Consider the following 20,151-nt stretch of genomic DNA (forward strand, 5'->3'; position numbering starts at 1 on the left):
GTTCACCTGTTTCGGGGTGTGGCCAGAAATGAGTCCAGTCTCAGTCAACAACTGCAAACATTCTCTTTTAGGAAATTCACAGGACAGAGCAATGAGCAGTTGTTTAAGTTGAAATCAAATAGAGACCTATCGTTTGGGATTTTACTCTTCTGTGGAAATCTTTACATTTCGCTTCTCTTTCTGTTCGGTGACAGGGCTTTTGCAGTGTTTAGTCACAATGCGGATACTACCTGCCGCGATCCTCTTCCTGTCGCTACTAAAGGGTAATTTCAGTTACTTTACTTATAGACCTCATGTTGCTTTCATCTAAAGTATGTTTATGAATTGAAGGTTTTTCAGAATTTCGACCAAAGCCAACCAGACTGGAGGTATCGGTCACATGACTGTTTATCTGACACAAAAATCATATCTTGTGTGTAAGGCCTACCTGTCCCTCTGTCACTCAATGTGTGTTTATTTCTGAAGAATATTTTATGTTTGTTTGTTTTTTAATGATCATTACCTAGAGGTCCATATAAGCTGGACATGTGGTTTTAAATAGTCATCCGCAATTTTTTTGTCTTCTATCTTATTTTGGAACGTCCCTGTGACCTGTCTACCTTTAGGGACATTTAAAATCCACAGGTTTCAGTCGATCTTTCCATTGTGTGGTTGGTAGTTTCACAGTAAGCCAGTTCCTGCACCTTTGTTTGTGACACCTGATTTTCTGGTTCTCCCACTCTCAGCGACTTGGTTGAGAGAAACAAACACACACACTCTTCTTCCTTGATGTTTGGCCCTACTCTTTTATTCCCTACCTGCACACTAATACAAACTGTTTGCCATCCCTCCACAGTGCTGGTGGGTGTTCAGGTCACAGTTCCTCAGCAGGAGTACAAAACAATGCTGTTTGCCTCAGTGACGCTCCGCTGTGACTACTCTACCTCAGCAAACCTCCAAGATGTTTTGGTCACATGGAAGTACAAGTCTTTCTGCTTGGACCCTGTGCTACAGTACTACTCCACAGGTAAGTAACAACACACACCATTTTCCTCCATATTTCTGTTGGTTAATTATTAGTTTCCACACATTTTAAGCAGAGCCTTAATGCCCATGCCATGCTGCATTTACGATACAAAAGCTGTTTGTGTACTGCAGGACTTTGCTGAACCTAAACTCCTGTCAAAATGTATTTGCATAGACAATGAAGGCATTTGCACTGGATTTTGGTTAGGTGTACTGGTACATGGTCCTCTGTGAGGATATTCAGTAGTGCTTTGAGCTCAGTGCTAACACATATTTAGTTTGTCACTAAACATGAACTAGATAAATTTGTCCTGTAGCTTAGTTGTAGAAATACTTTAGTCTAGACCAAAGTGGTGGATTAACATGCAGACTTACTTTGCCATCCCTAAAATTATTCTGCTAACATGAGTACAAATCCAACACATGTATCAGATACACTGAACCAGATTTACTTCAGTCATTGTCCCTGGTTTTCACAGGTGAAAACAGTTTCATTCATATTTTTGTGAGAAAAAAAATAAAACCTTTGCCTCTGTTTTTCCAGCATACCAGTCTGCACTACAGTTAGGACAGGACCCAACAAATAACTGTCAAGATAATCAACGGATAGTGCGCACTGTGGTCCAGAAGAGGGGAAACAACGAGCCGATACTTGGTGTAGATTATGTCCAACGCAAGGTCACCATAACAAATAGTAAGTTCACACTAAGACTTTAAGGTCCCATCCAGCACCGGTCAGGCTTGTGACAAGGATGAAATGAAATCCTGTTGGCTCAGTTACTTCATATGAGAAAATAACCCAAAGATTAATTGCTACCAAAAATAATTGTTAATTGATTTCTAGAACCAATTAAAACATCATTAAGCAGCACTTATAATAGAAGACACTTCTTCCTGACAGTTAATGTGACTGACTGACATGTGAATGGCCAGTGTGAAGTAGCCAATCAGCAACATTGTACTTGAAAAGGAAGTTGCAGTATAAACATGACCCACTGTGTGTATATGTGTGTGTTTGCACAGAGGCAGACCTGGTGATGAGTGAGATCATGTGGTGGGATAACGGGGTGTACTTCTGCAATGTTGATGCTGCTGGAGACACAGCTGGAGACTCTGACCAAGATGTCAAACTCATTGTCTACAGTAAGAAAAAAAGACAGAATATATTGTTAAGCATAGTCTCACTGATTTTATTGTAACCCCATATTTTCACAACTTCTACATATTGATGTTGAAATCTAAACATGATTTTCATTACAGGTTCATTTGACAACCGGTAACAAAATCAGGACATTCTTTAACACAATATGCATAAAAACCTATTATCAAGGTGTCTTTGGGCACACCACACAAAGTGTCTTGTCCTTTCTTCTCCCAGACTGGTTAACAGTGTTGCTAATTATCCTCGGAGCCTTCCTTCTGATCATCCTCTTCTGTATCTGCTGCTGCCAGTGCTGCCCTGAAAAATGTTGCTGCTATGTTCGCTGTCCCTGCTGCCCAGAGCAATGCTGCTGTCCTGAAAAAGGTAGAAAACACATATTTTGTTGACTTCATGATGTTTGAAGGATGCTACAATGGCCAAATTGTCATTTAAGAAAAAAAAAACAATATGATGCCTGAAAACAATAACCACAGGCCCCAAAAAGATTATATCGTGATTGTTTTTCGACAGGTCTGGAAAAAATGCCACTCTATCTTTGCATGTGTTTTGTGATGTCCGTTTTTGCTTGTTGTTTATTTTCTGGGTATTTCTGACAACAGAGCTTGTGAAAATAATGCTTTTCAGCAGCTGATTGCTGCATCTTAAAGACAAAGATAGGTAAATGGCCATTGTGATGAGTAATCTCAAACGATTTTCATATTCTGCTATAACAAATCTGTTGTCACCTGGTAGAAAATCAGTTTGAAATTTTAGTGTATGCTGGCAAATTCACTTGCTATACAGTATACCACATTTGTTATCTAAAAAATGTGCAGGTCTGTTACAACATGTCAGTCATAGTACAAAAAAGCGCTGGTAAACGGTCTGTATTTATAAATACTAATGTGCTGTCCTCATCTTTCAGCTGTTATGCAACATCGCATGATTAAGGAGGCTCAGAGGGCCATGGCGCCCTGGTTAGGAGGACAGCCAGTATATGCACCAGTGAGTAACGCCTCCTCCCAGATGAACCCTCTGCTCTATTCAGGTATGCACAAAAACCCACACACATCATATTACACAGCAAGTTGGTTATTGAGTATATTGGGGTTTCTTTTGTAAGTGGACATTTATTTATAAATGTGTGTAAACTTATATGGACAAACTTTTATTTTTAATGTTTTTGCCTCTTCAGGATCTGTTTCAGGGAAGAGCATCGCCATGAACCCAATGCCCCTGCCTCCTCCTCAGGCTTTAGTTTATAGCATGCCTCCTCCCAGTGTCCATAGCAACCACACCAATACCAACACCAATAAGATGCTTGATTACCTGGAGAGCCAGGTGAGGGGAATGGACATGGCCAGTCCTCTAGTGCCTTTACAGGTATGTGATCATCCATATTCTCAAATCTGTATGTGTAAGGAGAGGACCATCAGAGTGTTGTATCATATTATCATTCCCAAATGTTTCCATGTAAACCATTGCTGCTACCATTCCTGTTTACTTCATTGTCATGTTTTGGCATTTATTTGGAGGCTAATATTATTGTAATTAGGCAGATAATTTTTAGGAAAGTTCAGACTCTGGCTCTATATACATCTCTGCATAGATGGAATGTGACATTTTTTTCCCAAAAACAGTGAATATACTGTATCTGTGGTGTCAGATTGGAGCACAGCTATGAATGTCAGTGAAATAGGTGAGTGGTGGTTTTCATTTGTATTTTCATCTTTTCTTCGTCCCATTAGGCGCAGCCACCGCTACCGCACCACATGCACCAGGGTCCACCTCCTCCCCAGCACATGCCTGTCACTGTCCCTTTTTCCCCTGGCCCTCCCAGTATGATCTCTGCCCTTGATGATGGCCCAGTAGAGCGTCGTGTCATTACACTGCCACCTATAAGAAGGGAGCAGCTGTCAGGCAGAATCCCACCGCATGCACCCAAAACTCGCCCCCCAAGCTCCAGCGAGAGTGCCCGCAGCGGCTTTGGCCGCCGGGACGAACGTGGAGCAGCTGACAGCCACTACCCTGCAACCTCAAGGTCTAGAGATGTGCCCAGGAGCTACAGTGCAGACACACTGGATGGGCAGGGTCCCAGTGGGGCATGGAATCGCCCCCGCTCCCGATCCAGGGATGACTTGATTGACAACAGGTCCAGAGGAAACTACTCTCCCCCTGCATCACGGCGCTCCAGACGAGGGTCCTGGAGCTCAGATGATGAGGGCAGCAGCAGGAGAGGAGGAGGAGGAGCGAGGAGAGGAGGAGGTGGTGGCTGGGCTGATAAACCTCCCAGCTACACTGAGTACGAGCCTGGACAGAAACCAGGAGCACGGAAAAATGAACGCTACTCTGTAAGACGCTCACTGCTTTAGTTATTTAACACACACATGCAACTGCACCAGTGTATTTGAATCAAGACAAACAAACATGTAGCCTAACACACATCTGTTTACAAAACGTCCTAGTTATACCGATTTCCAATAAATTGAATCTAAAGTTAGTATGTCTCTCTCAGGACAAGAGTTCTCGCAGTGGCACCAGTGTCGTCATCTGAGCCAAGCCAGCAGTGAAACGCCCTGCGACCTCTGTTTCAGAGAACATGCAGAACATTGTTGTCTGGCTACTGGTAAACATTTAAATATCAACATGTTTGTATCAGATTGAATTATAAACCAAGTATTTTATTATCTTTTGATTACTGAACCTGCCAGAAGGATTCATGAAGTGTTGGATGTCAAGAAGTAGATGTGTGTGGTAGGTTACTGAGAGTTTTTGATGTGACTGCTGGATAGATTTTTGGAATACCCTTTTCTGATAGTTTATCAGTGCAGTGAAAATATTCTGACAAGGTAATTCTTACATCTGTCTTTAGAATTGAGGTTTCTCTTCTTGAAACATAATATTTGATAAGGCCATAAAAATGAACATGTTCAGAGTAAATGACTCTCAGGGCCAGTAAATAAACAAATAACACAAACTCACACGAATAGACACTTGTGGATGTTGAAATGAGTTTTTAGTTTTTCTCATTTTTGTAAATAGTTGTTTTTCTTATCTCCTGGATGTGACTATAGTGTAATTGTTTTACTAATGTTTTGAAGGAATAGTTGTGTTCATATAATAATGAAGTGGTTTGTACATAAGATAAATTAGACATTTACATTTGTGCTTATTGTAAATGAATGTAAACATTAAATACATGTAAAAAGTGATTCATATGTTGACTTATGAAATGAAATAGTAATGTTACAATTTAAAGCACAGAATCAGATTGTAAAGCTATTTTCTCTGTACGGTTCTGGAAACTCAACTCCCCTTTTTGTTTTAAACTGTACACTGACTTTACGTTTAATGTGGCTAATAAAATTTTTACCTTTTATATAAAACAAAACTGCTTTTTTTATTCATATTTACACTTTGACTTTCCATACACAAGAGACATCGGGAAGCAATCAATGTATATCACAGTATCAGTGTTACACTATCAGTATTCACCAGTTTATTGACATTCATACAGTATGTGTCTTAAATGGACTAGTTACATTACACAGTCGATAAAATCATTACAAGTCATAAACAATATGTTTAAAAACTGGAAAGCAGCGCCCACTCCACAGAGAAACAGACATATCAGCCATAACATTATGACCTCTAAAGGCATGCTGGGATATCAGGCACCAAGGTGTGTGGTCAAGCACCAAGTGGTATGTTGATGTGTGGTCAAGCACCCAGGTGTGTGGTCAGGCACCAAGGTGTGTGGTCAGGCACCCAGGTGTGTGGTCAGGCACCAAGGTGTGTGGTCAGGCACCAAGGTGTGTGGTCAGGCACCCAGGTGTGTGGTCAGGCACCAAGGTGTGTGGTCAGGCACCAAGGTGTGTGGTCAGGCACCCAGGTGTGTGGTCAGGCACCAAGGTGTGTGGTCAGGCACCCAGGTGTGTGGTCAGGCACCAAGTGGTGTGTTGATGTGTGGTCACGCACCAAGTGGTGTGTTGATGTGTGGTCAAGCACCCAGGTGTGTGGTCAGGCACCAAGGTGTGCACCAAGGTGTGTGGTCACGCACCCAGGTGTGTGGTCAGGCACCAAGGTGTGTGGTCAAGAACCCAGGTGTGCGGTCAGGCACCCAGGTGTGCGGTCAGGCACCAAGGTGTGTGGTCAGGCACCCAGGTGTGTGGTCAGGCACCAAGGTGTGCTGTGAAGGCTCATGGATCGGACACTGATGCTAGATTGGATTGAGACTGGGGGATTTGGAGGCCCAGTCAACACCTCTAACTTTGGCAGTGTGGCAGTGATGCGTCCTGGTGCCAGCTCGTCCTCAGGTAACCGACGCACGCGATGTGCGACACTTTTCTGTTGGAACCTGCATTAACATTTCCAGCAATCTAAGCCACGAAGCTCATTTATTGGATCAGACAGAGCCTTGGCCGTCCATGGCTCTGTCGCCGGGTCAGGTTTTTCTTCCTTGGACCCAGTCTTGGTGGGTCCTGACCACTGCAGACCGGGAACATCCCAAAAGTCGTATTCTCAGATCCTGGCGATTGGCCATTTTGACTGCACATGTGTCTGGAAACTGTTCGCTCGCTGCCTAATAAACCCCCCACACGATCAGCTCCCACTGTAACGACATAGTCACGTTGCCTGTCCGCGGAGATAACGCTAAGGCTGGTCGGTGTCCACCAAATGTGCACCGTACACAGCGCGTTACACAACACGTCCACGAACGTTTGTTTCGTCAAACTGCGGCTGTGCAGACTCTGTCGCGTCTTGGTGACGTGCGCAGAGAGGAGGTGCGGGTTTGCCACGTCGGTGTCTGAGCAGCGCATTTACACTGTTGATCCTCCAGCCCGGGGCGAACTTTTAAAGCCGTTTTCTGCTCCCAGCTGGACAGAGAGCGACCCCCCGGCTCCCCCGGCGCCGCCGTAGCTTTGCGCCACATAAGCACAGGCGGAGATAGCGAAGCTGTAAAGCGGAGAAATGCTGGGTGCTGTGTGGACTCGTCTCACCACTGACTGATGTATCCTCGTCCAGCTCACCCCCAGTTTGCCGTCGATGTTGTGTGAGTAACGAACACTTTTTATGGCTTGTTAAAAGCACAGAAGTTTGATTCTGTGAGCTAACGGCTTCGAGCTCACAGCTGGGTGTTTTGTGCTAACGAGTCTTCCCGAGTTTCTGACGTGCGCAAAATTGACAGCGCAGCGTGATGTGTCCTGATTCACAGACAGCTGGAGTGCACGTCTTCGCCCGTGTCTACGAAAGAAACATCCCAAAAGTCTTAACATCACCACAGCGTCGCTTTCTGACACAGTCCTCCCACTTTCTAAACACTTGGAGGTGCAAAGAGAAACGTGTTGCACTTCAACAAAATTGCCATCCTGCCTCCTGCCCCCTCGTCTCTGTCGCTCGTTTCTCCCGGTCACAGTTCCCGTTTTCACTTTTGGCTTTTAAGCCGTAACGGGGGTCGCCAGCGGTGTGTTTCCTGTGAGATGTTTCAGCTTTAATATGGTTTTTAAATGCACGCTGGCTCCATATGGTGCTGTATCATCATATTTCATAACACCTTTCATATCAGCATAAAGGAAACGCTGATATACGCCGATAATGCACAGAGGTTTGGCTTTATTTCGCTGTGGTTTGTGTTTCGTTTTTGAAGCCTATCACTGGCTGATAAAGTGGGCTGTGACTGTATTATTCATTTATTTAAATTCACTAAGAATAGGAAAATTAGTTTAATGGAGTCCTTCAATGTGGCGTTCAGTTACACCTAATAGAAAATACTAGTAAATATTGAATTGTGGCCATTATACTTGATCACAAGGTGACACTTTGTTTTCTTTTCCTCTTGTCATCAAGTATGACAAAGTAAAGTTTGCTGAAATGACAGTTATTCAGTTGTGAAAATAATTGTTGACTCATTTTCAGTCATTTGATTATCATCGTAGTCTTTTTTTTCCCCCTAATTATCATGAAGTTTATTTGCAGAGCACAGTGTCATAAAGAAGCAGCTCATTGTTGTAGTGTGAGAATAGTCAGATGATAGTAAAACACGTCCAACACAGTCCAGATCACACAGATGTCAGGTTTTGTCTTATTTGCAGTCCAAAATGAACCAAAAGTAATCTGTTGACTGTCACTTATAACAAAGCACGAACAGCAGAAAAGCTTCATATTTGAGAAGCCGAACTAGAGAATCTCTGGTGGTTTTTCTTTAAAAATGTACTTCAATGTTTACCAAAAAAAGTGTAAGCATGTCTGCTGGTCTGTGTCAGGCCTGTGATAGACATATCTGTCCAGGACGAGCGAGGACGGAAACAAAACACTTGTGAACTTATTAATCCAAAGACTATTGTTAAACATTTTGACAGATCAATAGAAATTTAATAGATTTATCATGAAAAACATGGCAAACATTAGATATTTACTGCTTCTGCAATGTGAGGATCTGTTACTATTTCTGTTTTATGTCATTGTAAATTAAAACTATGGGGTATGAATTATTGGTTCAACAAGTTCTTTAAGATGTGACCTTAAGAATTCAGGAAACTGCATGATTGTGTTATACTTCCTAATGTATTTCATAGATTTAACAGTAAATAACAGATAACTTGTTAATGAAAAGTCTTATCGTAAAGAATTTTACCTCCACAGTGACTTTCAGTAGTTATATTTTACATTTGAAAATGTCGATTTTTACATTCAGATTCTTCCAAACCAAACAGCTTTGACAATTAGAAGCAGTGACACACACACAGTGCCTAACCTGCCTTCGATTTGACACGTCATACCAGGAGAAAACCAGGTGTAATCAGTGACAAGAAAATGCATGGCTGTGTTCCTCAGGTGTATCAGGCCATTGTTCTTGCAGGCTGCATGGCATATCTAACAGAGAAGAACCACCACTAATGTTGGTTACACCTGTGCATGTTTGAAAATGTGCGCTGTGAAAATAGGCTTGTTAGCAGTGTTTACAAAGAAAACAGGTAGTGGCTTACGCATTAGTGGACTGGGAGCTGAGTTATATTCTTCAGAAGATAAGTTGTCTTGTCACAACTGCAGCACAGGTGTGCTATTGAATGAATGATTGAAAACATACAGTCATACACTTATAATTTGTCATTGCCTCTGCACACACCTCCAGGAGATTGTGTCCCTACTTAAACAGCTGCATATGATCAGGTCTGACACTGTGTGGTTGTGGATTACTGATAGCACTGCTTTGCAGTGGGTTGACAGTAGGCTGGTGTGTTGCCACCACAAACTTTGTCCTGGTTCTCTGATCTGGTAGCAGAACTGTCTCCATGATGTAAACCCTCCAGAAGATAACTAATTACTTTGAGACAGTTTATGTGCTCCCAGTTGCCAGTGTATTAGGTTTATCTAGCTTAAACTAGTTGAGCCAAACAGCTCTGTAAGAAGCCCTGCCTTCATGGATGTGGAAATGTTTGAAATTGTTTCAGAGAGGTGTTGCTTCAACTGTGAGCATTTTACAGGGTGTAGATCATGGTGGAGCTACACTGTCTTACACTAAGAGTTTCTGTCTAATATTTTCTCCATTCCATTTACATTACTGGGATTTGAGTAAATTAGAAATCTCTCAGTATGATGCAAAGCACCAAAACTACAAGCTACATCCTTTAAATGAGCATAAAGATGACACATTAGTGAAACCACCAGTGAAAACAAAAACTTTCATCTGGCCAACAATTTAAAAACAACTAGGGAAGTTCACTTTTCTGTCATAGATGGCAAAAATGCAGGAATTTATAATTATTATGTATGAAATTATATGAATCCACTTTTGAGAAAACTAAACATTTAGAAAAGAAGAGCACAGGCTATCTAATGTTACAAATGTCATAACTAATGATTATGTCTAATGTTTGTAGGTTATTAACGATAATTTGATCAAAAAAGCAAGAGACATCAGGATATGGGTGGTTTACCACCTCTGCTAAATAATTTCCTGTGGGAAACCTGGGTTTACAAGGGCTGAAATGTGCAGTTAATCTTGTGCCATTCAACAGACAACAATTTGAGGAGAACTAATTAGAGCAGTGTCAGCAAATAAATGAACATGAATACATTTGTATGCCTTGAAGTGCAGTATATTCGTCGCACCAAACCTATTTTACCCTGCAAGATTATTTCACAAATGGTTTTTAAGGCTGCACCTCCAACTCTGTTACAGTAACTATTTTTTTAGCCAACTTTAGTTAAAGAAAAATGTACCATGAAAGCGAATCATGCTCCTCCAAGAGAAGTGTTGTGCAGAATAGTGGAGCATGTGTTTTTAATGTTACCCTGAAGAAATAAATATACACTTGAGGTATAATACACACTTTAGCACTACTTTATTATTAATTTCTCCTCTCGGATAGACTTTATGGTGTCAGTAAAGAGAAAAATAAAATCAGTGTAGATAAAATAGAACTGAGAACCAGCTAATTGAACAAATGGATCATATCTGAAGTGCTCTAATTATCCCTCCCTAATTAACTTACTATATAGCTGATTAGCCTAGGTGATTAATTAATTAATCAACATACAGACAATGAATCTGGAAATATTTTGACAATCAAATAATTGTTTTTATATCTTTACAGTCTGCTTACTGTCCTTTAACCCAGTTTTTTTTGTTGTTGTTGGTTTCCTCCACAGTGGCCTATCTGTACATGGTAGCTCACTGAGGAGAAAGGGAGAAATCCCAGTGACTGTTGGTTGGTGGGCGGCGTCCGTGGTTGCCTCGGTAACTGGCGACCATGCCAGGAGGTCGCCGGGGTCCCAGCAGACAGCAGCTGAGTCGCTCTGCTCTGCCGTCCCTGCAGACTCTCGTCGGAGGCAACCTCGGGAATGGTACCAGCCTCAGGAACAGGTACACACACACCCACCCAGGCACAGAACCTCTGTACCAACATGCGGGGTTAAAAATATCCTCTTACATTGTTTTACTCAAAATTACACGGACTCACTACTGTCGGTGGTTGAAGGTTTTTGAGGATTTTGCTGCTCTGGCTTGAGATATTTTCACCTAATCACCCACTTTTTCAGTTTGTAGAACTGCTCGTGTTTTATAATGTAAATGTCCTCTTGTCAGACTTTAATACTTTTTTTTTTTTTTTTTTTCCCCCCCACTTAGGTGCTAATGGTTTCAGAAATTAAACATAGACATGCTCTGGACTTTTCTTTGCTTATGACTTTTAGGCGTAGTCTTATTTTAGTTTGGTAAATCCAAATAATCAGTTAATAATGACAATTTACTTTAGACATCAGTGCTCTGCTCGCTCTTTTGCTACATGTTTGTTTCCACAACGCTCCACTGAAAACAATGTTGTCTGCTTCTCATTTACTATTTTAAAAGCTCCACCTCCACTCCCCACATCCACCTGTGGGCCCTTGAGGGGAAGCGGGTATTGTCATTCCCCACTCTCAGCTGTTCTGAGTGTGGTGTTTGCTTGTGAGAAGCAATAAGATAAGATCATAGATACCAAACCTCCATTATAAATGTACTGTAGTCACATTAAAATCACGTCCTCTTTGGTTAGTCTCGACAAGCTGTGCACACCAGGTTTGGGGCAGTTTATCTCCAGAAACCTGTGAGATTGTCAGTTTTGTCCTTGTGGGCTAATGACTATATCCATAACACACTAGTGTGTTAAGAGGGTGTCTGAATGCTGTGTGAATACTGTGCATATTTATAAAAGACAGCAGAAAGATGCTTTTTGTGCAAATGAAGGAAATAACAATCTATAAAAATATACTTATAACAAGAGATATGTAAACAGAAATATACTTATAACACTGTCCTCTAATAAAGATATAAGCTCCAATCAATTAGCTCCAATCCATTCAAATTTTTTATTAGAATTATTACAGTCAAGGTTTGTGAAGTAGAAAGTTTTACTGTGTAAATATTTTTATAATATCTATCAATGATTGTATGTGTCTCCTTTCAGGAGCAGTAACTCTGTAGGTCTGTCTGCCCCACCGCTCTCGGCCTTCATTACTCCAGAGCCGGTCCGCCACTCGAGGATCCCCGAGCTGCCACTGGACAGCAGCCTGCTGTTTGAACTCCTGCTCTTTCTTTACTTGCTGGTGGCCTTGTTTGTCCAGTACATCAACATCTACAGAACAGTGTGGTGGTACCCATACAGCCACCCTGCTACTTCTACCTCGCTTGTAAGAGCGCACACCATCAGCTCTGTTGTTTCTGACAACTTGAAAATTACTGTGTGGGGTGTGTAGGTTTTTGGTGTTTTTCTTTTGGTGATGGGCCTCTTAAAACTTTAGAACGGATGGTGTGATTCAGCCATTGCATATAGCAACACACATTTGTCTATTTAGTGTTCGTAGGAGAATTCTGCCCCTTTTCAACCAACTTAAACTAAGTGCTAATTCGAAGCCGGTGCTGCAGCCAGTTCAGAGCTGGTTCAACTTGCGGAACCCTCTTAAGAACCGGTTTGCTATTCCACAGGTTAGGGAGCTGCCACAAAGCCACTTAATTATGTCCCAGTCAAACAAGCTCCATTGCATCTGCAGTGCAGCAGTTTTGTTAATGTTGAATAGTTTTAAATACAGCTCTGTTCTTCCAGCGTATATTCACCCATATAACACACAGGCTGATGAGCAGTGTGTAGGTGTTAGCATTGACTTTGGTGACTACACTGCCACAGGACAGGAGGTTATTCTCCCCCAGGTCAAAACAAGCTCCTCTTCACATGCTGCAGGGCCAATAGGAAAACAAAAGACAGGTAAAGTTATAATAAACTACTTCAGCAAACCAGTTAATAAAGAAATAACCTGCCCACAAAAAAATAGTGTCGTAACACCGTAATCTTCCATTTTCAGTCTCCTTTCGTTTTCCTGCACATGACACAAAACAAAAATATACACAATGCTCACAGAGCAGCTGTCTTTTTCTTCCTGAAAACAAAATCATTTTAACAATATTTATTCAAACTAAATATTAGAAAAACCCACTATTTATGCTTTGCCAAATACTGTATTTGGGTTCAGCTCTTTTTGTTCATGATAATCTTGCCTGCAGCCCATAAACAGTTGTTATTTCTAGACCAGCAGAGAGTTGGTACCAGATAGCGACAGATTTTCTGGCTTTGAGCCAGTTCTTTGGATGTTGAGACACAGAGTACTGGTTCAAAATTAGGCACTAGCACCAAACCAACCCTTGAACTGCCTTGGTGGAAAAGGGTATAAGTACTGACATGGAAATGCCACCAGTATATGGCACTGGCTGAAGGAGGTCATGCACTACATTCAGTTAGAAAAGGCTTCGTAAATAAGCTGGTTGACTAAAGGTTGTAATGCCGTCACTAAGGCGTACAGTGCCTTTTTGAGGAATGTAATGTATGAAACACAGTTTGGTTTGTTCACCACTTTTATGTTCGATGTCTTCAGTATTAATCAACAGTGCGTACAGTAATATGAACAAATATAAACCACTGGACTGGTGCTGTGCTATTCTAGGTCAGTTGGATTAGATTGCATTAGTTTTAGCTAAGCATACCTAATAAAATGTCAGCAGTGTATTTTCATGTTTTTCATTTGTTCAGTAGTGAAATTATACAGTTTAAAACTTTCTTAATGGAAACTTGTGATTGTATTTTTCTTTTTTTTGTGTTCCTCCTACAGAACTTTCACCTAATGGACTACCACTTGGCTATCTTCATCACAGTCATGTTGGCCAGGAGGCTGGTTTGGACAATAGTTTCAGAGGTAAACACACAGAGCACTATATACAGTCATCTAACAGTTTTTAATATACTTAGACCCCACAAGAACTGAACACTTAATGATGGCGTTGTTGATGTCAGTCTCTCTTCTGAGTTATTCTGTCGTCTGTCTCGTCCAGGTGTCTCAGAGCAGCGGGGGATCACTGTTCCGCTACGTGGTGCTGATTACAGCTCGCCTCTCTCTGCTGACCATGTGTGGCTGGGTGCTCTGCTGGACTCTGGTTAACCTCTGCAAGAACCACTCTGTGCTCAACCTTCTCTTCCTGGGATACCCGTGAGTCTTTGACTATCCCTCCCCCTAAAGCCCAACTTAAACCTGTTGTCATCCGACTATGTGTTTTAAAAAGATTTTTCTTTCTCAAAAATATTCATTGTGTTTCTCTACAAAACCTTAAGTAGTTGCATGAATAGGATAAAAACCTTAAGTAGTTGCATGAATAGGATAAAAAAACTGTAAGAGAGAAAATGTTGGAAGCAACCACTTTCACTCACTTGGTGGCTGTTTGAAATCTTATTTGCAACTCTGTGCCCTGGATGCACAAGAACCACAAACCCTGGTTACCATAACTGTCATATTAACATCTGACCTGTTTTTTTTTTTTTTTGCAATTAAAGTCATAACTTGAGCCATCAAAACAGGGTTAGTAACGTCAGTTTTAGTGACTGTGGTATCAAACTCAAGTTTGAGTTTCTATTCTATCAATTTTTCTTAAACTAATGATTCATGGAGAAGATAAAGTTCGTCTGCGGCTGTTTACATGTTTGTTAAGATGCATCGTGTTTTCACTTGATGCATCTCTTTTTCATTTCGCCATCATTTAAACTAAAAGCTGCTGTTCTGTCCTTTTGTTCTCCTTCATTCACTGCCCTCCATGGTAGATTTGGCGTGTACGTCCCACTCTGCTGTTTCCACCAGGAAGGAGGGAAAACTCAAACAGCATCAGCTGACTGCAGTTACTCAGCCGATCACTCAGCCGATCACCAGCAGACCGACATAACGGAGACCCCGTTCTTTCGACCACGTGACTTCCTCTTCCTGTTACGAGAGAACCTTAGAGAGCAGTTTTCCAGCTCTCCAAACATGCCCACTCACACCTGCCCACCACACACACACTCACACACACCGGAGTTGATTCGGGCTGAGGTGGAGGAACTGAAGAGCGACTTCAACAGGCGAATCAAGGAAGTGCTGTTTAACTCACTGTTCAGTGCTTACTACGTAGCCTTCCTGCCCCTCTGCTTTGTCAAGGTTGGTATATTGTCACTTGAATTTTTAACTTTTAAGATTTTATTGTTTCATTTTTTTTTCCCAGTTTTCCTGCTCCAGCCTATTTTCAGTAACTCAGGTTGCTTAAAGCCTTGCCTGTGTTCTTGATAGATTTTAGTTGAGTTTAACAATCTTAATTTTTTTTCCCATAGAGCACCCAGTACTATGACATGCGCTGGTCATGTGAGCATCTGATTATGGTGTGGATCAATGCATTTGTCATGCTGATGAGTCAGCTGCTGCCCCCCAGCTACTGCGACCTGCTTCATCGTTCGGCAGCTCACCTGGGCCGTTGGCAGAAACTGGAGCATGGATCCTACAGCAACGCACCTCAGCATGTGTGAGTATTCCTGTGTTTGTACATTTGCAAAGGTTTAGAATAACTTAAAAATGGTTTGTGGATAACTGTGTGTTAATGTTTTGTAGGTGGTCAGAGAGCACTATTTGGCCTCAGGGGGTGTTGGTACGTCACAGTCGATGTCTGTATAAGGCAGTTGGACCCTATAATGTTGCTCTGCCCTCTGATGTTTCCCATGCAAGGTTTTATGTGAGTATCACTACTTTATATCATAGCAGCAGTGTGTAAATTTTCACTTAAACCACTTTCAGACATGCAAGAGCTTAAGATGAAAGGGGACAAAATATATACCTTTACAATATATTAGAACAATACCCCAAACCACAAACTGTTCCCTGTATCATCTTAAAACAGAAAATGCACCAGCTCCCCCGAAATTAAGAATATCATTACCAGCATCAGCAGAAATTAATGAGTTGAAATGGATTTATTTTTTGTGTTTAGGGTTTATATCTTTGGCAACTACATGCACAATTAATATGCACCACCTCAAAAATGGAGATACCTTGTGGGAAATGCACCAATGTCATCTTGGGCTGTTTCTATTTACTTCAAATTTCTGATATTGGTACATGTTGTTTTTTGCTACCACATCTTTTATCAAAAATATAGCCACTGCAAACCCTGTCAGATCCCTCATCCTCACTCTCCTGTTACAGCCAATGAAAGAACTTAAATACAGCAGCAGCAGCTGTTTTAGTTATGAAACAAGTTGAACCTGCCTACCATTACTTGTGTCACGAAGTCAGTGAGTCAATGTACATGTAATTACAGTTACTAAGGGGATTATAACACAGCATGACACTACACAGTGTGAGGCACGTCTTTGTGTTGCAGTGTGGATATCAGGGTAGTGTAAGATGTGTCAGGAACTGGTTCAGCTTGAGGAAAGTAAATGCAAATAGCTGAAACAGTCATTTTCAGATGAAACGGAAGAGAGCAAGTAGCACTGCCAGTCAAACGCCTGTCTGGGTCAAATGTCTGTCAAGTTTTACTCAAGACAAGATTTTTTTTTTTTTTGACAGAGCACCCCCGGGCAGGAGTTATAACACCAACCAACTTTTACCATTCAAACCCAGCCTCTGTTGCATCTCTTGTCAACTTTCTAGTGTTGATAGTAAAGGCTTAAAATGTCACAAAAAAGGGGAAGAAATCTTAATTCATGTTTTTTTTTAATATATTTATTTATTTGAATCAAAACAATCAATAATCAGCATTTACATAACACAGAGATAACATAAGAGGAAACAAAATGACTAAAATCTTTTCAGATTATGCTTTACAGGATATATTTGGTGTAGAATTAGAAAGAGTTTTACACATTATGGAAAATTCTCTTCATGATCGGGGGAAAAAAAGTTCTGTGTTCTGCCTCTATAGCTGAATGTGTCACACAGGCATCATATATAGGCTACCTGTATTTATCTGCATAGCTATTTTTTGTATTCTATATTTATATATATTTTTTAGTATGTGTCCACCCCCTGTATATCAAGTATTTCCATCTATGACCCTCTGTTTGCTCTATATTTTTCTTTTTTGACCTCTATTTCTGTTGGTCTTACAGTTCCTCTTCCACAAGCCTTTGCGGATCCTGAACCTGCTGATCTGGATCGAGTCCAGTGTAGTTTTGTACCAGCTATACTCTCTGCTGCGCTCTGAGCGTTGGAATCACACTTTGTCTCTGGGCCTTATTCTTTTCTGCAACTACTATGTTCTCTTTAAACTCCTCAGAGACCGCATTGTGCTGGGAAAAGCCTACTCCTACCCTTTGTCCTCCAGCAGTTTGGGACTCAAGTCGCAGTAAAGACCCTATAGAGCAAGACCTCACCTACAAACTCTGGATGCAGAGAGAGATGGGTAGAGGAAGAGTAATGTGGAAGATCAGAGGGTTGTTTAAGGCTCTCTGCTGGAGATTAAGGGACAGACTGTGAACTCATAATTGTGTTTTGATACGGTTCTATTTTTAATGCAATGTTTATATATACCTATTTAAAAGAATATTTTTATTTTGTATACTATTTCAAATTTCGCCGGGCATTACCACGCTGACGACATTAGCATATTGGGTTATGTTGTTGCTAGGCGACAGGGAAGTCAGGGAATGCCAGGAGGTGACTTTCACCAAAGATATTTTAAATGCAAGTGACGAATCACAGAGCAGACTTGTCCATGATGGTTTGTTAAACCACATGAGACAATTCAGAGCAGTGGAAGGTATCATACCCAAACTCCTGAATCCTGTTTTGGCCTGATGTGATTCTGACACAACTTTGAGGCTGCCAATTCATACACCAGGACCCTGTTACTGCTTGGGGTAGCAGAGTGATACAGCACTGCTGGAGTAATTAATGCTGATCTTTTGTTGTCAGGGCTCTTAAAGGAATATTTTACTTAAATACTTCTATTTGCTTTTTGGCTGAGAGTTAAAGTAGAGGATCAATACCACTGTTAATATCTGTAAATACACCACTTTTTTACATTAGAGCAAAAAAGTGGATACCAATTGTTCATTTGTTACAGGGTATTTATCTTTTAGGTTACTTCAGGAAGCTTTTAAATGGCCAAGAAATAGTACAGCACATAACCCACAATAACAGCAAATTGTTGTTACACTTTGGTTTAATTTGTTAATTTGATTAATAATTCGTTTTAGAGGAGCTGAGACAGAGCCAGACTAGCAAATGAACTGTTTCAGCCTTTACGCTAAGATAAGCTGACCGGTTGCTGGTTGCCCTGTGACATGGACTGTAGAGGCATGACGACGGTGTTGATCTTCTCATCTAACTCTCTACCAGAATGCCAATTGAACTTCCCAAATATCTGGCAATTCCTTAAAACAGAGCTTCATTGTGGACATTTTCCACTTTGACTTGAGATCAGTCTGTAGTGAAAACATCTTAAATGCTACTATCCACTGCCTCTGCAGAGAATGCTGTTCCTCACTCACCTTGTTACTCAGTACCTGCTTGTTTTGCATCACTGGATATCTGGAGAGGCAGTTGCAGCACCACTATTTACAAACCTACACATGACTGTCAACAAGTGAGATTGGATTGAAATACAGTCAGTGTCTTTAAACTTAGAGCACACCCAGAAATATCAAAACACAGTTTGAAACACAGTTTTTGTATTGTCATACTGCCCCAGTCCTTGGTTGTGGTTAATCCAAACAATAGAAAGTTTAAAGGGCTGCTGCTCTAACCAGCTGATTATTAAAGTCAAATCTCTTATTGATTTCTGACCTAAGTATGAAATGCTGAAATCTTCTTGCTATAATATAGTGTAGCACTCATTTGTGTTCTGACAGGCAATCTGGTTACTGCTTTTTTTTTTTCTTTTTTTTTTTTTTATTCCATTCTGGTGCTTGAATGCTTAAACCTTAACAGGAGTAAGGACCATTTCACATCAGGTATTTCTTTGTGGATTGGTTGCAGATAATGGAATGAATTTGGCTAATAGTGTTTTCTGTTGGTACGTCCCAGGATGTAAGCTTACTCTCACTGCAGAGGATGTTTAATAGTGACATTTCCGTGGGTCGTAAAATAAAATGGTGAAGGCAGCTGGAGGAGAAAGGCTATTTGCGTCACTGCATTACCAGTTCATGTATTCTCAGTTACCGGAATGGTGTTACAAACAGGTTGCCTTGCACGTTGTTGCCTTTCTGTTCAGTCACACTCTGTGAACATCTTTTTATTCTCAAGTGCTTCTTTGTGAGTTTCTCCTTCGCCGTTCTAATCTGCAGGCAGAGCAGACTTCAGGCAGCAGTCAGGTTGGTGTCAGGGCCTGTTAACTGTTTAGTACTCAGATAGCAATTGGCACAACTTCCACAGAATAGTAAAGTCTGAGGATAAGGGGTAGTGGAGGAAACTGCTTTTGAGATTAACCAATGTGTACAACAGGATCACAAAAGTCTTTTATTAAACTCATTCGTGTGGCCATAATTCTGCGTCATCTGCAAACGTAGACTTTAAATCAGCTCCATGGTGCTTATATTCTGTTTTCAGTCATTTCCCACTTGAATGTAGCAACTTCTACAACTCAATGGTGCCATTAAAGTGCCATGTTTTTGTAGTTTGAAGGGAGGGCCTGAGAACATCACTGAAATATCAGTTTTGAATGGGTCTAGTGTTCTGTTTCTTACTCCTCTTGATAACACAGAATGGAGACATTTTAAGGTTTGCTTTAAATGTCAGTTTTTACCTAACTTGTCTTTTCTCAAATAATAGAAATATCATCTTTGGTTTTGTGAAACCCACAAAATCACAATAAGAGGAAAGATTTGAAACGATTTTAATTACCCTCAAGTGTATTTGATTGTTCTCTAGCCCACATTAAATTTGGAGAGAGGATTAAATTAAAATTGATGCTGTCAAATTGTCTCATTTAATTGAAATGTTTGCTTCTATGTGCCATATAGCAGGATGCACCTTCAGAGTCCTTGTTTAACCTGTTGAATGTCAGTGCTGCAGAGGTCAAAGGAGCTGGTCCTCATATTTCAACTTTTTATAGTGTTAAGTTTCTCCACAGCATTTCTGAAAATGCTTTTGACATTAAAATAAAACACTTGGCGTTTAACCCAAGATCCTGTGTATTTCTGTGCATAAGAAAAATGTTGAATGATCAGACTGAGAAGAAA

At 41.0% G+C, this 20,151-nt stretch overlaps 2 protein-coding genes across 2 annotated transcripts; both read left to right on the top strand.

The window, feature by feature from the left end:
- Nucleotides 1–217: 217 nt before the first annotated feature.
- ildr1a (immunoglobulin-like domain containing receptor 1a) lies at nt 218–5,537 on the top strand. The gene is made up of 9 exons (XM_026319643.1): nt 218–263; nt 836–1,006; nt 1,550–1,699; nt 2,029–2,148; nt 2,384–2,530; nt 3,072–3,194; nt 3,342–3,529; nt 3,895–4,497; nt 4,662–5,537. The coding sequence occupies exons 1-9, from the start codon at nt 218–220 to the stop codon at nt 4,698–4,700; spliced, it is 1,587 nt and encodes a 528-aa protein (XP_026175428.1). The 3' UTR covers nt 4,701–5,537.
- Nucleotides 5,538–6,771: 1,234 nt separating this feature from the next.
- Nucleotides 6,772–20,095, top strand: tmem39a (transmembrane protein 39A). Its single transcript, XM_026319786.2, has 9 exons — nt 6,772–7,199; nt 10,799–11,012; nt 12,094–12,316; nt 13,787–13,870; nt 14,007–14,161; nt 14,767–15,136; nt 15,307–15,494; nt 15,581–15,701; nt 17,080–20,095. Exons 2-9 carry the CDS (start codon nt 10,900–10,902, stop codon nt 17,317–17,319), a joined length of 1,494 nt encoding a protein of 497 aa, XP_026175571.1. The 5' UTR covers nt 6,772–7,199; nt 10,799–10,899; the 3' UTR covers nt 17,320–20,095.
- The last annotated feature ends 56 nt before the right edge of the window (nt 20,096–20,151 follow it).

This window comes from Mastacembelus armatus, chromosome 3, assembly GCF_900324485.2.
Source record: "Mastacembelus armatus chromosome 3, fMasArm1.2, whole genome shotgun sequence".
In the NCBI taxonomy this organism is placed as follows: domain Eukaryota; kingdom Metazoa; phylum Chordata; class Actinopteri; order Synbranchiformes; family Mastacembelidae; genus Mastacembelus; species Mastacembelus armatus.

Bases quoted from the DNA above. Each gene is read 5' to 3' on its own strand.
- ildr1a (XM_026319643.1), top strand. From the start codon at position 218: ATGCGGATACTACCTGCCGCGATCCTCTTCCTGTCGCTACTAAAGG. The intron at 264-835 runs GTAATTTCAGTT...ATCCCTCCACAG, and splicing joins CTTCCTGTCGCTACTAAAGG to TGCTGGTGGGTGTTCAGGTC. The intron at 1,007-1,549 runs GTAAGTAACAAC...CTGTTTTTCCAG, and splicing joins GCTACAGTACTACTCCACAG to CATACCAGTCTGCACTACAG.
- tmem39a (XM_026319786.2), top strand. From the start codon at position 10,900: ATGCCAGGAGGTCGCCGGGGTCCCAGCAGACAGCAGCTGAGTCGCTCT. The intron at 12,317-13,786 runs GTAAGAGCGCAC...TTCCTCCTACAG, and splicing joins CTGCTACTTCTACCTCGCTT to AACTTTCACCTAATGGACTA. The intron at 15,137-15,306 runs GTTGGTATATTG...TTTTTCCCATAG, and splicing joins TGCCCCTCTGCTTTGTCAAG to AGCACCCAGTACTATGACAT.